At 26.9% G+C, this 19,665-nt stretch overlaps 3 protein-coding genes across 3 annotated transcripts; 2 read left to right on the forward strand and 1 right to left on the reverse strand.

The window, feature by feature from the left end:
• Positions 1-6: 6 nt before the first annotated feature.
• Positions 7-2,443, reverse strand: LOC132948578 (biogenesis of lysosome-related organelles complex 1 subunit 5-like). Its single transcript, XM_061019106.1, has 4 exons — positions 2,170-2,443; positions 513-595; positions 255-443; positions 7-186 (listed from the first exon to the last, which is right to left on the reverse strand). Exons 1-4 carry the CDS (start codon positions 2,186-2,188, stop codon positions 7-9), a joined length of 471 nt encoding a protein of 156 aa, XP_060875089.1. The 5' UTR covers positions 2,189-2,443.
• Positions 2,444-4,019: 1,576 nt separating this feature from the next.
• On the forward strand, positions 4,020-13,695 carry LOC132949486 (sideroflexin-1). Its single transcript, XM_061020401.1, has 9 exons — positions 4,020-4,176; positions 7,709-7,928; positions 8,002-8,175; positions 9,245-9,343; positions 9,448-9,523; positions 10,245-10,330; positions 10,401-10,528; positions 10,712-10,896; positions 13,434-13,695. The coding sequence occupies exons 2-9, from the start codon at positions 7,777-7,779 to the stop codon at positions 13,485-13,487; spliced, it is 954 nt and encodes a 317-aa protein (XP_060876384.1). The 5' UTR covers positions 4,020-4,176; positions 7,709-7,776; the 3' UTR covers positions 13,488-13,695.
• Positions 13,696-16,158: 2,463 nt separating this feature from the next.
• On the forward strand, positions 16,159-17,204 carry LOC132949487 (52 kDa repressor of the inhibitor of the protein kinase-like). Its single transcript, XM_061020402.1, has one exon. It carries the CDS (start codon positions 16,262-16,264, stop codon positions 17,153-17,155), a length of 894 nt encoding a protein of 297 aa, XP_060876385.1. The 5' UTR covers positions 16,159-16,261; the 3' UTR covers positions 17,156-17,204.
• Positions 17,205-19,665: the final 2,461 nt, after the last annotated feature.

Here is a 19,665-nt window from a genome sequence, read left to right on the forward strand (position 1 = left end):
ATTTTTTTACTGATTGTCAGCAATAAGTTTATTTATGTCTTCTTCAAAATGTATTTTAATTGCTTCTACCTTATCTTCAATATCTTTATCTATGCTTTCATATCTAGTTTTCAAATCAGACTTAAATGTTTCCAATTCTCTTTGACGTCTTTCATGAAATTCTTCTTTAGTTTTCAAGTCTTCTTCCTAAAAATATTCATACCAAACATATTAAGTATGTTTCTATGCATACAATTATTGTCAAGCAAACTTACTGAAATTATGTTATTTTCTTGATCCAAAATTGCTTGACTCAAATTCAAAGCTTCACTAATGGCAGAATTCAATAAAAATAAATTTTCACCACTTGATTGCAAAAATCTTTCAATTTTCTTTTCTTTTAAATCACTAACGAGTTCACTGATTTTTTTTAGATTTTCTTCGTCAGCTCTATATGATTTTTTCTAGAAATAATTTTAAATAAAAATTATTTATTCATATCAATATATGATCTACACATTAATTAGTCTTACATCAAATTCTGATAAAAAATACTTAATTTCTCCTTGCAAAAATGGACGGTGACTAAACAGCCTATCCCAAATATCGCTCAAATCTAAAAAAAAAAATAACATAATAAAATCTGACACTTTTGTGGGCAATGAAAAAGGGTTGCTCAAACAAAATCTGTATGTGATGCAATTTAGGATCTAAGGCACAGGACCCCTACATTTATTTTTTAAAAATGTATGAAGTCATTTATAATAGGTACAGTAAAACTTCGATGTAACGATCACCAAAGGGACCGGAAATAATGACCGCTATTTAGAGGTGGTCGTTAATAGAAATGCAATACTTCCAGATGACCACTATATAGAGTGCATAAAAAAAAACCAAATACATACACAATAATTTGCAAAAACCATTCGTACCCAACATCATTGATATTATTAATTGATTTAGTTTTACGATGTTTAATAGTTTTCATTTCATCATTACCATTAGATTTCCATAGTTTTAAAACCGTATCTTTATTCTTTATCAAATCGGTGAATTGAGTTCTCCCTATTCTAAATTTATCTGCAAGAGCTAGCGCGCTCACATTTACTTTTTCATAAAATTCTAACAGCCTCATTTTTGATGCTACAGTTAGGTGTTTTTGTTTGACGTCATCATAACCACACAATTCAAAACGTTTTCAACTGACACTGACAACTAATGAAACATAATAAAATACACAGACCTGGCGTGTCTATAATGTTGTTGTAAAAGTTTGATAAGATAACTATCACTAACACTGCCATAAATAATTTGGGCAAACCATACACACGTATATATTTTCTATTATTTTATCTTATAATTTGACCGTTATTTAGAGTGCCCGCTATATAGTGGTACTAATGTATTTTTCCCATAACATTTGACGGGACCAAAAAAAATTACCATTACGTAGAGGTGACTGTTAACGGAAGTTTTACTGTACTTGGTAAACTAAGTTTGAATAGAATTGGTCAATTGTATGAATTATAAATTATAACATTAATAAATACACCATTATTTTAGTCCCTACGACAGTGATTTTTCAACCAGTGTGACACAAAATTATGTAAAATATAAATATATTTTTATAAATTTCATACAGTTTTACATGTTTGGTTATAATTTATAACTAAATAAAATTATCATTTTGTATTTTAAATCTATCTTTACTTTATATTTTATAATTTTTGAAGTTAGCTAGTTTTATAATGTATTAATTTACAAAACTTAATTAACAAACTATATCAAATCTGAATTATCATAGTAGGGGGCTCAGAGATTTTTATAAAATACCCAAGGTTGAGAAACAATATTCAGGGAAATGGTCAACAAAGCAACTGGTGGCAAAACGTCATTTTTAAATAAATAATTTTTTTTGAAGACAAGTTAGAATGTTAGAAGTCTAAAGTAAATATAAAATGATTTTATTAATTTGCACTGTATGTTTCTTGGATTAATAAAATACTATTAAACATAAAACCTATAAAAATATATAAATTATTTAGGTACCTACCTATGCTCTCATATTATATTTTCACAAAAACAATGTTAAAGTAAATATGAATAGATTACAAACTAATAACCTAATAAATAAAATGTGTAAAAATTTGAATAAGTCGAGCGAACAAAAAGAACGCCCATATTTCTTACCTTTAAAAATGTCAGTCATTTAGTATGAAACATAGACATAGATAAAGAAAATAAATAATCAATGATGACAGTTTCTAAAAACTATAATTATTAAAAATGTAATTTATATTTTAAAAGATAAGTACTTCCATTATTACAAAATTGTGAACCACTCAACCACGATTTATATCTTAACTCTTAAGTCGAGGATGGATGTCCGAAGTATTCAAATTAAAGTATTAATTATTGGTAGAAGACGTACTATAAATATTATAAAATATAAATTGTACAATTGTAAATTTTCGTTGTGTATATTTCATAAGATAACATATTGATAACTTACAATGTGGCCAACTTGAGAACTGTCGGTCTGCAGAATAGATATTTTCATCATATTAACAAGATTATACCATAGAACAATACCTTGCCTTTATAATACAAAATCGTGATCATAAGCTATAATATTATATTTGGTCTATGGTATAAATAGTATCACCTAACAACAAACAGTAGACAGAACCATTCAACCACAAACTATGATGGACAGAACTATAATATTAATATATTCACCACAGATATAATATAATACGGTATTACGGTGTGTATTGTTTATAACTACACAGTATGCGTAGAGAGCCTCAATATCTAGCATCTTAGCTATGCGTAGTGAGTGTGTGATATTCACAGAATATGACCACAGATTATATTATTATAAAATATAATATAATATAGCACATTGTGTTAATAATAATGAAGTTTTATGAGGTAACCATTAAACCAGCTCTAGTAGAAAAATTACGCTCTAAAGTTTAAATGACATAGGTAGGTATGCAATTTAAAATTAACAAATTATAATTTGCATTGATCAATCATCTAAGATTGAAATATTGAATTAATAATTATAAATGTAGACTGTTGTTTATTTTATAATTCTAATGATTGATATAATGATAATTGATACAACTAAACCTACTTTGAAAACTTGGATAGCTTAGATTTATTTATACTAAATTAGACTGTTAGATAAATATATTAACTTAGACGATAGTTAGATAGATCATTATATTGCTTATGAGTAGAGACCGGATTTATATGCAAATGCATATTATATGTAGGTATTGAAATAAGCTTTTTGAAATTTGATGAGAACTGTACTCGATTGGCCCGATTTATATAATTTTTATTAAAATAAAGCTAATTGTATTTTGCATATTTTACATATTTCAACGTTTTTACATATTAAATTCATATTTAAATGCATATTTTGTAGCATATTACAGCATTTTTAGAAGCATATTTTGAGGATTTTTTGTGCATATAAATCCGGTCCCTACTTATGAGTTATGATCTAAGGTTGATAGTTACCTATCAACAATATAGCCTAAGGTTAAATAAAATAAAATATTTTTATGTTTAAATATATTATTAAAATCTGCACTATTATAATAAAACAATACAATTTTAGGATGTCTTATGGTTATGACTTATGAGTGATGACTGATACAAAACTGAAAGTTAAATTGTATCATTCCACTAGCCACTAGGTATTTTGTATCATTTTGAAACACAAATCCAGGTTGTGTTCGATAATAATAAAAAAAAAAAAAAACAATAAAGTTATGTCAGTATAAATTAATTAAGTCAAATAAGAAGTATACAATTTTGAATGATATAAAAATACGCATAGGTACTTAAAAAACCAGAGAAAGTAATATTCCTACTAGGTACCTAAAAATCCAAGGTCGTCGTGTCTCGTGTTAGATCTGCTGCTACCTATGTCCTATATAGTAAATTGAAGAATAAGTTAAATTAAACAGTTTTCCCGCTAGACTGGTTTTTATTCCAATTATTTATTGTATTTATCTCAATATTAGCGATACCGTTGATATCAAATTATAAGTAAAGAGATTATCGATATTTGACAGTAGTCAGTTGTAATACAATATTTTAGTCGTTATTTGTTGGTTTAACGCGTTGGTCAGTGCATTTATACTTATTGTAATACGTACCTACTGGCTACTATATTAAGTGAGTATACATATTTTGGTTAAGCGTTAAAATTGTATTGAAAAACATAAATATTATTATAATTTATAATCTAAAAAATATTATTCTTATTCCTAAAACTTATAAGTTAGTATTTCTCAAATATTTTATAAAATTAATCTCTTATATTTTTTTGGTTATCAAGCGACTATTTAAATACATTTTAAAGTAAAACGTAGTAGTCTATAGTAAGTGCTGTAACCTGTTTAAAAACATATATTTATAAAATTATATTAGCTTTATGTTCAATACGACGATACCTATCGTGATTTTCTGTTATTGTCTAACACACGCGCGACATAGTATTTTTAGACGTATTTTTTGACAAACATTGATCTATTAAAGCGATAAGAAATCTGAAAACAGATTTGAATTTGTCATCAATGTTGTCAATATCAGATGTTTGATATTATCCTTCAAATTCCTAAAAATGTCATATTAAAAAAGAATATTTAAAAATTGTCGTATTTTAATTTTTGGAGAAGTTAAAATCAAAAATGTGGGAAAGTCGATTTCAAGTAGACTTGAGGACAAATTAAAATCTGTTTTTAGAATTCTTATCGCATCTTTAGATCAATTGGTTAGAACCAGTCTAAAATCCTATGTCGCGTGTGTGTTACACAAAAACAGAAAATCACGGTATCGAATCCCCTTAAACGCACCAATAAATAGAAAAAAATATGTACTGATAAGTAAATTTGAATTCTTCTTTGTTTGTAAGTTCATAATTTCATATAACGTAATACATTATTTACCGATTAACTTGGTCAACAAAATAATAATTGAAATAAATATAATACTGACCAAACATGACATTTAATAACGATCAAAAACGTAAAATAAAATTAACCACTTTATTTCATTAGTTATGTGGTTCGTCAATAAACTATATATGATCAAATCATTTAAATTATTTTTATTACCTATACGTGTACCTAAATATACATAATATAATGTACTCGTACAGTCGTACAATTAAAATCGAAGTAAACTGGCCGGTCTTTTACTTAGGTTCTCATTTTAGATTCTAAATTGAACGACGGATGTATTGGTTATACAATTCCGTGTGTATTTTATTTTTTTTGTCATCAGTGTCTCATCATTTTGGTCATCATTTTGGTGCAGCAAAAATTCTTTAATATTCTCCTTTGATGGTTTTTTCTATACGGTAAGCGATTGTATCGAGTTAGTACTATTTGAGAGTCAAAAGTAAAAAATTCCCAGTAGGTACTTTTCAAAATAATCAAAGAAGTCCCTCTTCTCTATAGTATAGGTCCGAGTGTACCTATAATATTGTCATTGATTAGGTCACTGTAATGCATTATAATAATATGTACAATTCGAATTCTATGATAAATCATTCATTCATTGCATGTGCCATGTATGAAAAACAATAATTCTGAGCGTCGTCTATACATTTTATAAGTTATAAGTATATTTTATTATATTATATTTATATAATTGCATTGTTGTATAGTTGTATTAGTAATTTATTTTACTATTAGAAATACAGTATGTTGAATTAACTTTTGCGTAAAAAATTGCATTTATTAAATTATTAATCATTATAATAGTGCAATGGTGTGAAACACCATTTAAATAATTACCTATATTTTATTATTGTACCTATATAATATACATATTACATATTACGTATGTTATATAATATACATGTAACCCAGACGCGAGATATTTCATTCATTCTGTCATATCACGAAGTATCACCAATCACCATAATATTATATAGGTATTATTTTGATTAATTAACACAATATAAAAATCATTGTTCAGCCTGCTGGATGTATGTGTGCCCAACACTATAATATAGTCTATACTCTATAGTTTCATCGCTTGCTCCCAGGTATCATCGGTAAAGTAAAATAATTTATATCATTAATATTTTATTTCAATTCACGTTAAATTTTACTCGGTGTAACTAAGTGTCTTGTATATAACATATAAATCCTCTCATATATCGGTACCACGTTTGGTATTTATCTATCACTGCAGATACACCGTATACTAGTGATAGAAAATGTTTTAATAGTTACCTACCACTTACCATAATATACATCGTAACAATAGTACAATATATATATCATATTATAGTAGTATCTTACTAATTGTCATTATATTTTGAGCTATACTATCCCAAAAATCTATAGGCTATATTTTATCTCGATAAGTGGCCCTTAATTTTTTTTTTGAAAATTTGAGAATTTCTATATAATGATATATTTTTGTTTATTACAGGATTGTTATTAGTTAAAAAAAAATAGTTAGGTATTATGATTGAATATAATTTTACAGTTTTAATACCTAAATACATAATATAAAATACTGTAATAAGAAACTTTTGAAATCGTACCTAAGAAATGTATGGAATATTTTTTTTAAATAAAATAATATCTTGCTAAAAATCATAAGCAAATTAATTATTTTAGTGTGTATAACTTTTTCAATTTTCGATTTCAAATAAATTTAGTTAGTACCTACCTACATATTATATTATAATAATTATTATAATCGACAATGATAAAATACTTGTAGTTTAATTTGCTTATGTAATTATTTTTAAGGCGTTTCTACTAACTTGTAATTTTTCTAATATTTTTTATTATTCATTTATTGAAATTGAAAACATACTTTTTTATATATAGGTATACTTAATAAAATGGTAACTATTAAATTAGAGAATATAAAATAAAGATTGTAATTGATAAAGTATATAGTTCAATGAGCTTAAATATTATAATAGAGTTTAGTAATTCATATAAATGAAACATTTGATGAGCTGTGGTGATTTTAGGATTTGGTATGAGAAGTTCACAAAGGTTGTGTGGAGTACATTTATTGACTTCTCTGACTCTCGAAATGTGTAACATTCTGTGGGAATATGTTTAAAATGTGACAGGAGTCACTGCTGATCATAGAGGCTGATCTTGTCAGTCATGATGTCAGGCTCAAGTACATAGTGTATGGAAATATTACAAACTTAAAATTGGTGCTATAGCTAGGTATTGGTTATAACTATTATACTTATAATGAACTATAGTCAAATCGAATTTTCGTGCAAATTTTACTTGGATTTTGAATAGGTACCACAGTAAAATTGTTGCAAATTGTTTATAATTGTGGAATGTGGAAATTATTTATGTATGTGGACTTAGTATTTTATTCGGATAATAGGTTACAATAATATACATGTACATTTATAACTTAAAGTAATAGGTACACGTGTTTACATTTACCTAATTGGTTGCTAATCGGGTATTTTTATATATTTACGATGATTCTGTAAAAGCACACAGGATTGTACATAGTTTTATATTTAATGAGTGCTAAATAACATCATAGCTTGTTATCAAAATACCATTGTAATTAAATTATACACGATCTATTGACCTCCTCAATTACAATATAATAAATCTATAGTTCGGAGATAATAGATACAATAATGCTTCCTACTTAAACTAGTTGTACGTTACATTCAATCAGTGTTAAATGTTTGTAGACTGTACAATTTGTAATTTGTATATTGTATTACTTGGGTTAATACAACGCTGTTAATACACTATCAACATGACTGAACGAGTGAATTTGGACGTACCCCGTTGGGACCAGACTCAGTATTGGGGCCGAGTTAAGTACTTTTTTACCACTACCAATCCATTAAATATTTTCAAGTCAAATTCGGAATTGGAGAAATGCAAAGAGATCGTAAACAGTTATAAGTAAGTATCCTATAAATCTAATAGGTAATTTATAAGCCTTACAAATAAAAGCGTTGATATATTATTTATTTAGAAAAGGCGACCGTATACCCGATGGCTGGACATTAGATGATGTTTACAAAGCTAAAGATGTAGTTGACTCGGCGTACCATCCTGAGACAGGTGATAAAATGATAATTTTTGGGAGAATGTCTGCCCAGGTGCCGATGAATATGCTTATTACTGGTTGTATGGTGACATTTTATAAGTGAGTAAATTTTAAATTAATCTGAATACTAGTTTATATATTTTATTAATATTTCGTTGAATTTCAAAGTTTCAAACATAAAAACATAGCAACTAAAATTATATACAACGTAATTGACATAATTATCAATGAATATTTCAAAAAATATTTGAATTAAAAGTGACAGCTAAAAACAATGTAAACATTAATAACGATACTTTCTAACAAATCTTTAATTTATGTTAAATTTTAATTAAACAGTATTACTTTCAAAAATCGTATTGATACTCAACTTTTAAATTTGTACCGCAGATAGAGGTGCATTAATATAGAGGCCCTGGTCCTCCAATATATTTCTTTTATGATTCAGTTGTTTTTCTTGTGAATATAAAAATCTAGAACAATTTTAGGGGAAGTTAGGCTAACCTGCTTACATTGAAAATTTTAAAAAAATGCTTAATATTATATTATTCAGAGTATAAGTACCTAGTGATATATAATTATTATACTGTTACTGATTATTAGTAATTAATAATTTTCACATGGAAATTTTGATAATAATGCATTGTATTTAATTTGAAACACACTATACACACTCAAGATGGAAATCTCTCTGTTACTTACTTGATCAACAAGCTCGGCATAAAAACAAAGCTACTCTAAATTATATTTATGCCTATCTGGACATACAGCATCCAACTATGGGAGGGGGGGGGCAATAATATCAAACATACACAAAATTCAATCCATAACTATTCGTATAATAAATCCCCCATTCTATATCTCAAATCACACCCTACATACTGATTTAAAAATAAACCGCAAAGGTATACAATACAAATGTTTCCATTCTCGACTAACAAGCCATCCAAATCTCCTTATATAGGTATGTAACTGCATACAGGCATATTGTAATAAATTAATTACAGATAGTTTATTTAAAAAAAAATCAAACACTATATTATAATGAAAAAAATATGTTTAACAATAAAACATCCTATACAATTAAACATTTTTTCAAATCTAAAATATTAAATTCAAATTATTTTAATATTGATTGTTTTTAATTTTTATTATTATTTTTAAATAGAACAACACCAGCAGTTATTTTTTGGCAATGGTTCAATCAATCGTTTAATGCTTTAGTCAATTACACTAATCGGAGTGGTACCTCACCTATGCCTCTTGAGTATGTTTGATGATCTATTTTAATAATTATTTCTAAATATTTAACAACATATAAAGTACGCATTACAAATTAAATTTCTAATAAGTATTATTTTCTATTTTAAGTCAAGTGGCTAAGTCTTACGTATTAGCTACAAGTGGTGCTTTAGTTACAGCCCTCGGTTTGAACAAATTAGTTAAAGTAAGTAAGCATTTTATATTAAGTTGTATAATCGATAAATATAAACTTTTTTTGGTAAAATGTTAATGGTTTAAACGCAAACTGCTTTAAATATTAATTTTTTTTTAAATTTAATTTTGTTAAAATTTAATGCTTGGAAAAAAAAATAATAATTAGCATAAAAATCATATTTTTAATTTTTTACTTGTATATAATAGTCATCCGATATTGTAATATTGAATTATAATATAATTATTACAGTGCACTACTAATTTTAAAATGTATCAACATGAATCAAATAACAATTTAATATTAATTATGGGATATTAGTATCAAATGAATAGGTATCTCGTACTTATATAAAACATACAATAAAGATAGAAGATTCTTAATTTAGAAATAAAATAAAATAGGTATTATGAAGTATAATTTAATTTTCATTATTTTATTTTATTTTTCATATATAAATACCTACCATTGAAATCTTATTTAAATAACTGTTTTATATTGTTGTTGAAACGTTCATGCGATATTACATAGGTACAGGTAGGTATCTAAACTATCCAACTATCTTGATGATAATAATATATTAATATGTTAAAGTTAAAGTCATAGTAATTTAAAGTAGTAGGAACTAACATACACGGATACATTTTCAATGTACATATTTCAAATTTAAATTATATAGTCATGTTACAAAATAAAGGCAATAATTAATAATCGTGTATTTTTACTTCTTTAGAGATTACCAACTGTTGCTGGCCGTTTTGTACCGTTTGCAGCTGTTGCTGCAGCCAATTTTATTAACATACCTCTAATGAGAATAAAGTATACATAAAACTAGCAATTGTTTTTTAATTAATAAATTAAAAACACTTTTAACTTCTCTTTAAATTAGAGAGCTGGAAAATGGAATTGAAGTATACGATGAAAATAAAAATCTTCTAGGTGAATCCAAGTCAGCAGCTCGTCAAGGTATTTCGGCTGTGGTGTTAAGTCGCGTTTTAATGTCCGCTCCAGGAATGGGTAAGGATTACACAATTCTATAATTTTTTCTATAAATAGGTATAATATTATATTGATTTATTTATTTTAAATATTATATTATTATAATACATAATATTATATTGATTTATTTATTTTAAATATTATATTATTATATTATATTATTATAATACATACATAGTACATATGTTGTTTTATTTTTAGTAATTACGCCAGTATTAATGGAAGCAATAGAACGGAGAGGCCTGTTAAGAAATATGAAATGGGCTCCAGCCCCCTTGCAAATTGCATTTTGTGGAGTCTTTTTGACATTTGCAACACCCATGTGTTGTGCATTATATCCACAAGTATCGCCAGTATCAATTGACAAACTCGAGCCCGAGTTACAGGTACCTAATGAATTGAAATATCTATTATTATTTATTTTATCATATATAAACCATATGGTGTAAGTACTTATCTGGATATCTACTTATATAGTTTTATGGCTAATGGCTATATATTATGCATTAATAAACTCTATATAGTTTAGTATTATTAATATACTAATATCAGTTTTGAAGTAACAGATAGAACTGACTTTTGGAATAACTTTTGTTCTAATCAATATTTAAAAATTTTTATATATATATATAATTTATAGTCACTTGCGCTACACATTTATTATATAACAAATTATTTTTATTTCTTAACACTGAAAATAAAAATTTTAAATTTGATTAAAATTTTTTTGGATATATCAAAAAAGCCAATTTGTGAATCTGATTATAAGAACAATTTTGATAGTAAAAACATTTATCTAAGTCAAATAGTTTATTTTTTAGAATTTTTTAAAATATCAATATTTATATATATATATATTTAAATCAAATAATTTTAACAATTTTTGTCATACGTTTAAGTAAGTATAGCTCGATACTTTTCAAACAAATTAGAATAAACAGAAAACACATCGGAAAACTAGAATATTTACTATATTTTACGCTACACTAGTTTTCGACAAAATTTATTTTGTTATAATTCAAAAAGAAAAAGGTGGATAAGTGGATGTCGCTCTACTGTACAGTAGGTGACAAGTGGGTCACTGTAATGGATGGTGTTAAATTTGAATTCAATGATATAATTCATTGTATAAGAAAAACGATTCTGAGCGAAAACGATCAGTCAGCCTATGATATTACCAAGTTTATTTGATGATACTATTGTGAATAAAGTAATTTATATATAACCTATTTACGTGGAGCCTTGTTTTAAATTTTCAATCATTAGCCATAAAAGTTAAACATTTTATACATTTTTAACTACAAAATAATTAATAAATTATAAATTTGATAAATGTTGTCAACATTTGAACTTTAAATGCTTATAAAATAAAATTGTGCCTATGTATTTTTAATATTTTTCAACTGCTATTAGGATGATATATCAGGAGCCTTATATTAAATTTTTATATTAAAAAACTAAAAAAATTGAAAACTGACAATGTCCGTAAGCAGCTCAAAATGAGTCAAAATATTTTCAAAATTATATGGTGTATAGGAAATGCTAATATAAACATTCAGTCAAAATGTCATGCCCCTACGGTCATTTGTTTTAGAGTTACACCAAAAACCAAAATCGATTTTCTCAAAAACAGATTTTGCGTAAAAATTCCCGTTTTTCCTTAATTTTTCTTTTGTTTTTCACGTCGCTTTTGAAAACTACAGGGAAATTTTTACTTTTGACCCCCCAAAGTACCAACTAGATTCACTTTCCTATCAGAAAAGCTACTGTTGAAGAAAATCCAAGCACTTTTACTGTCCTAAAAGGTGATGACAGACACAAAAAAAAAAAAAAAAAAACACACATTGTAAAATCAATACATTCATCCCTTCGCTCAAAATCTAAAATAAAGATTTTTTCTTAATTATTTTGTTGCAATTCAAAAAATATTAAGTAGAAACTTTAGACATCCCAGTACTTCACGTATCCACTATAAAATTATAAATTTATCATTTTCTATTCACAATACAATTTTCAAAATATTTACATTAATTGTATGCTATTTATTCCACGTATCCATTCACACCATTACACGCGGTACGTCAGTATATTTACATGACCTATTATAGTTAATAACATAATGATAATATAATATAATAGGTATACGATGTTTTTGAAAAATATTAGTTCAACCTTCCGTATTAATAATAGAAAAATTAATTACCAACTACTATAATAGTAATAAAAACCAATCATAATAATAAATATCTTTAAAAATATAAGACTAACATATCGTCTCTGTTCAAACACGGTTTTCATTAGTGATGATTTATCATTGAATTCAGATTTAACATATTATCAATTAGCAGCTCTGATGGTGTACACTTAAAACCTAGAGCGACTTTCGCGGTTTTTTGGTTTTAGTTATTACAATATACCGGAATACCAGATAGTATATGTAGTTTTTGACATAATAATAAATGTTCAGAAATAAACTTTTTATATTTTTATAGTCAAACATTTGAAAAACTAACTAACATAAATTAAAAATCGATACAAAAAAGTTGATTATAATATAATAATATGTAGGCACTTCCTATAGTTGCTAGGTAGTAAATAATAATTTAACTAAAATATTAATGTTTACGCAATAAAAGTATTCACCTTCGGAAGAATATTACCAATATGGCATAATATATCTATCATAATAATTTCAATAGATAGTAATTAGACATAGTACATTGATGAAATATCAAATTATATGTTTATCATTTTACATATTATGGGCAATAGGCAATGATATACATTTTCTATAGCATGTCATACTATGTCATTATGATTTAAATTTTAAATACATAAATGTATATTATTATTTTATTAACTGATGTAAATCACTCATTATTCTTATGTTTAATTATATTTTAAATGTATCTTTATGTTACAGAAATCAGCAGAAAAGTTCAACTCAAAAATTGGATATTACAATAAAGGTCTCTAGTATCGATTGATATATTTATATTATTTTAAACAAGTTAAAATTATTCTTATTCATATTGTATGTTTAATAATATGTAATGTGTATTATTTGATTCTGATAATAATCAAGTTTAAATTCTATAAAGTTTGCTAATTAAAATAAACAATATATAAAAATGTTTAAATGTGATAATAAGTAATGGATAATAATAATTTATGATGAAACTGCATTTTAGTATATTTATTATAAATTAATAATTATAATTCGATTCAATATTATTATAGGTTCATATCTATATGGCCATATATTGTTATTATTCACTGTGTCGAATATAACATCATACCTTCTATTTTAAGTTATAAACGTAGAATACTGCTGCAATGTATTTAAAAAAAATATAATTCAAATCAGACGACTTTGTTAAACATTGTTTACGAATTGAATAACTTAAATGCATTTTGACTTTGGTCTAGGAAGTTGTTCACTCGCCCTACTTTAATCGTTTGTGAACATAGTCGTATATGTTCACAAACGGTTAAAGTAAATTCATTTAAACGTAGTCTGCATGCAATATTAAATGGCATTGAGTGACATTCGTTAGTGGTAACTTGTTATACTCGACGCAGAAAACTGTCTTACACCGCGAACAACCAATCTTATTTTCTCGCCAATAAAAGAATATTAAGTATTAACAAATGTGTTCAAGACACACCAACGAATTTATACACTCAACGATACGACAACGCTAAAAGTGCTTCATTACAACTTATATTACATATTTCATACACGTATATAGGGCATAGGTACAGGTAATAGGCATAGCGCAGGTACACTTAAATTTACATACACCCATATATTTTGTTATTCATCGTGTATTGCACAATAGGATAATATTTACCAACAGGAAACTATATAGTCTATAATATATATTTACAACAGACTACCCAACTACGGTTGTCCTAAATAAAACTACACGATTTAAAGGGCATTATATACCTTTATGTGTATTTCATTTTTAAATGATTTTCAGTAAACATCGTGTTTGATGATAAAATATGGTAACACGAGATATTTCTTACGTATGACTATCATAGTCTATACCAGCGACATTTAAATAAAAAAAAAAAAAAGATTTAATATTACATAATATTATATTCTTGAAAGATGCAATCAATCAGCAGGATATACCGTTCAGCATATCTCTTGCTGCATTTTTGACATTAACCAGAGATATTAATAGCGTATTTGTTTTTTTGCCGAAGCTTGCCATCATAAACAAAAAAAAAAAAGTGTGTCACAAACGCGTGACAAGACACATTTAATAGAAAATAAATTTTCAGAAATTGTAACCGTATCCAAACTAATCATAATGAAATCACATGGAATTTTGTAAAATCATATGTATAGACTAATAGACTATCAATAAATGTGATGATTATGTATGAATTTCATAAATCGAAACTTTAACAATGAGTTGAATAGGTAAGTCAATTTTGAAGATAGAAAAAACTTTATAAGTTATCCATCAAATAAACAAACCCGACGGTTAAAAAGACGGTAGTGCAGGGCCAAAATACCACTTGAAGGTTCTGTCACTGGACAGCCTCCCTCCTCATAAATATACTATCATAATATCATGTAAATGTTCTCCATCATATTTATCCTATTTGCTTATTGTACATATGTTGCTAGTTTGCTACAGACTTACAATTTGAACTAAACAATGGGATGAGGAAGGTATAAATGTATAATACTATAACATTTTTTTTTCGAACATTTGTTTTAGTAAGACTTGATAATGTATACACTAATACACTCTTTTATAATAAATATCTACAATCTACATATTATATATAATATTTTATAGTATACTTTATACTATACTACTATAGTTGTACTAAGCCACTAAGGAGACTAAGGAGCGCGTAGGTATTATTGCAGATATATAAAATATACAATTACGGCTATGGAATATTACTGTAATTTGGTTTCTCGACGACTATATTATACTAATAATATGTCTATAACATCTAGTTCTGTCTTCTGTAGACATAGTTTTGTCAAAAATATTTTTATTTTTATTTTTCATTTATTAATCCATAACAACTTAGGCCATTGGGTTTTAACTTGTTTGTAAATTTGATTTTTCTCAAACACAAATCTAAATCGATCACCTGTTGCATACTTCAACTTTTACACAGTCTGGTACATGATTGAGTTCTAATTCACTTATGACTTTGTCGTTACTTTCTAGGTACCTACTCACATATTATGTAAACATCCCTTACATTTCATATTCTGATAATTTTCGCACTACCAAATAAATATCTGGCTATTATCATACTGATAGCTATTGTGATGTAGGCGTCCGCTAAGAAAGGATTTTTGGAAATTCAACCCCTAAAGGGGAAAATAAGGGGTTGTAAGAATACAATAGTGGCGCCATCTATCAAGAAATATCTAATTTAAATATACAATATTTGTTTTAAAATACAAAACGTACTTACTTCCAGTGCCGTATCCAGGGGGTGGGCTTTTGGGCTTAAGCCCCCCCCGAAATCTCAGGAAAAATATTTTTTTAGTAATGCGTTATGCGTAATGGGTTCATATCACAGAACAATATCATATTATCGTTCATGTCATAGTAATAATGTTGACGACCTTTTAGTATATTAGAATCTAAATCCTTTTCTGGGTTGAAAAAATTTTGCGAGACTAGATGGGTAGAACGACACGAGTCAATTTTAATTTTGGTTGAAGGTTTTATTGAAATAATTAGTGCATTGGAAGAACTTATGTCAATAGAACATGATAAAGCAGTTTTTCCATTACATAAATCTATGTGTAATTTTAATTTTATTATAACTATCTGTATTTTGGAAAAGGTCCTTGGAATAACTTATTTTATTTCAAAATATCTTCAAACAGAAAATATTGATTTATCCATTGCAATAGAATCTGTAGAATTGACAATTCAAAAATTACAAGATTTACGGACGGAAGAAACTTTTTTTTCTATATTTCATCGTGCTTGTGAAATCGCAAAAGAAGTTGGTACATCACCAACCATACCAAGAGTAGTCGGGACTCAAAAACATCGAGAAAATTATGCCATACTCAATAATGACCATGTCTCTTACTACAGACAATCATTATATTATCCATATTTAGATGATATTTTAGCATCATTTAATGAACGTTTTAAAATGAACTCTAATATTTTTATTTCTTTATCTTCTTTATTACCAAGCAAAATTGGTAATTTATCATTTAGTGATATACAGCCAGCTATTGATTTTTATGAAGAAGATTTAAGATCTAATAACCAAAACATTCACATGGACTTATTAAAAAATGAATTTGAATTTTGGAAGCAAAAATGGTCTAATGAAGAAAATAATTTACCAAAAAATGCATTAGACACATTATCAAAATGCCCCGAAGATTTATTCCCACATATAAATATTTTATTAAAACTTCTTGCTATTTTGCCTGTATCAACGGCATCGGTTGAAAGAAGTTTTTCTTCTTTAAAAAGAATCAAGACCTATTTAAGAAACTCTACCGGTGAGGCAAGATTAAACGGATTAGCTCTTATGAATATCCACAGAGACATACAAATTGACACAGATGCTATTTTAAATATGTTTGCGTCTAAAAAGGAAAGGCGTTTAGATTTTAAATTGTGACAATTTAATAATGAATGCATAATACATTAAAAACTATGTGTATATATTATATGTTTTAAATTTTTTCCTATAAAGTTAAGTATGTTAAAGCCCCCCCCGAAAACAAATCCTGGGTACGGCACTGCTTACTTCATACTTGATATTTGGAATACTGGTTCCTTTAATGATCTAGATGTGCAATAAGTAAGGATTATCTGATATTCATATTTTAAAGAGGTGGTCAAACAGAGATCTTAAGATTCGCGGTGGAAATTGTAACTTTTTTTTTGTTTATTAATAGTTGCATTTGGTTGCAGGTTAAATATATACGAATTATTTATTTTATTTTAATTAACTCACGCCCAATCGGGCAATTAGATAAATAATATAAGGATATATACAATGTTTAGTACTTGTATAGTTACTATTATTTCACAAAGCTAGGTACAATTACGCCGATTTGTCCGTAAAAATAAAATAAAATAAATTAAAATACAATAATAACCCCCAAAATATATTAATATATATATTAAATACTCCTAAAAATTTGGGATGATCAATTATGGTTTCAATACTATTTTAGGTACACTCGTACACGTATAAACATTTTTTCAACTACAAAGATAGACTAATTTGGTAATATAGGTTTTATTGTATCACCCACATCGCTAATATACTGTTCACATAACCTTAAGCGAGTCTCACAGGCAATGCCACGCGGGATGGCTAAAAATTAAAATATAATATGATTTTGCTTCCACATGCACAGCGAATTATACCCAAAAGGGGTTAATTAATCAAAATATTTTCCAGGGCAACGCCGGATTATTCAGCTGGTTATATTATATTTATATACAAAATATCTGGTCGTAATTTAATATATTATAATAAAATATTCAAATATTCAAATATTATAATATAGTCATATAGATACCAACACTAAAAATTAGTTTTAAGATATTAAAACAAAATGTGTGAAAACATATACGAAATAACTACGGTTAGGTTAGGTTAATAACACTCAGTGACTTGTTTCGCGGTGAATCCGGCGACTTGTCCGGATACCATTGTAAAATATACAAACATGAGTAGGTAGTAGAAGTACCTACGTAGAAAGGGATCTACAGTTATACAGAAAAATAATAAGTTAAAACATTTCTCCAGGCCCCTGCTGACCCACAATGCTCCACTGTATTATAATTTAAAGATTACCTATAGTATAATATTACCCATTATCCATAAGTCATAAACTCAACCTGAGAATAAATAAATTATAGGTTATACTGCAGGAGTTTATAATGTTTATGTTCAAAATAAAAAATAATCAAGGGTCATACATTACTCATACACTATTTCACTATTAAACTATTATAATACGTCGGTGTATAAATTCGTTCACTGAGTTAAAATAGTTACTCATAAGTTTCAAGATGGAATCAATACTTACATAAGTTACATGCCGTTGAAAACACAAAATACTTCCCATTAGCCATGAATTATTTTACTTTTTTTTTGTAATAATTACAAAAATATTAATATAGGTAAGAATATTATGTATTTTCTCAAATGTTATTAAGCATTGATTTATTTTTTTATGAACAATTTATTATTTTATGATTGTATGTATACAGATTATAGGTGTACCAGATTTTTTTCTTAGTCCGTGGTTAAAATGTTCTAACAAGTATGGACCCCCCCCCCCCCTTTGAAAAATTCTGGTTGCGCCATTGCCTATACAATTAAAAATAATAACTTAACAAAATAATAATATTTTATTCTCAACTTGTATGCATACCACTATACCTATATTATTGGTGCCGATTGATATCTTACTGCATGATGATATTATAATATTCATCAACACTTATAAATTAAGTTATTAAGGAATTATAATGGCGACCGTAGACTTATAAATTATAGGTTTAGCCATATAGGTCTATGGTGGCGACAGTCGTAGTTCTTATTTGTATTTTGTACAATCAACTTTTTCGACCACATGTCCATCATATTAAGGGATTTATAAATACATTGTTATAATATATATTTATAGCTAACTGGGATATCTTATATTCTCGTTTAACCTTTTCTAACCTTTTTTTTTTTTTTTTAACGCAATAACACGCACTACATTGTTTTACAACGAGAATATATTAATTTTGTTTCCCACATAGCTTCTCCTTTTCGTCATCTCTATGCAATATAATAATATTATGTAGGTTTGGTTATGCTATACTATATAGCGTACAAACATACGCATTTAAAACTGTTTACGCGTGTGTACGTTGTAGAAAGATTTGTATGAGTATGGCCACACACGTGGGCAAATGGGCAATATAAATTAGAAACATGCGTATTGCATTGTGTGTACTGCTGCAGTATAACAACAGTGTATACCAGCTTCGGTTTCCCGCCAAAACCAACACCCCTTGTCTGCAGATGTTTCCTTTTTTCAGAGCCGACGCCATACAATTTTGAACATAAATTGTCGCTTTGTCGTTAACTGTATACACTGTACCTATATGTGAGTGTGT

The sequence above is a fragment of the Metopolophium dirhodum genome, chromosome 7 (genome assembly GCF_019925205.1).
Source record: "Metopolophium dirhodum isolate CAU chromosome 7, ASM1992520v1, whole genome shotgun sequence".
NCBI lineage: Eukaryota > Metazoa > Arthropoda > Insecta > Hemiptera > Aphididae > Metopolophium > Metopolophium dirhodum.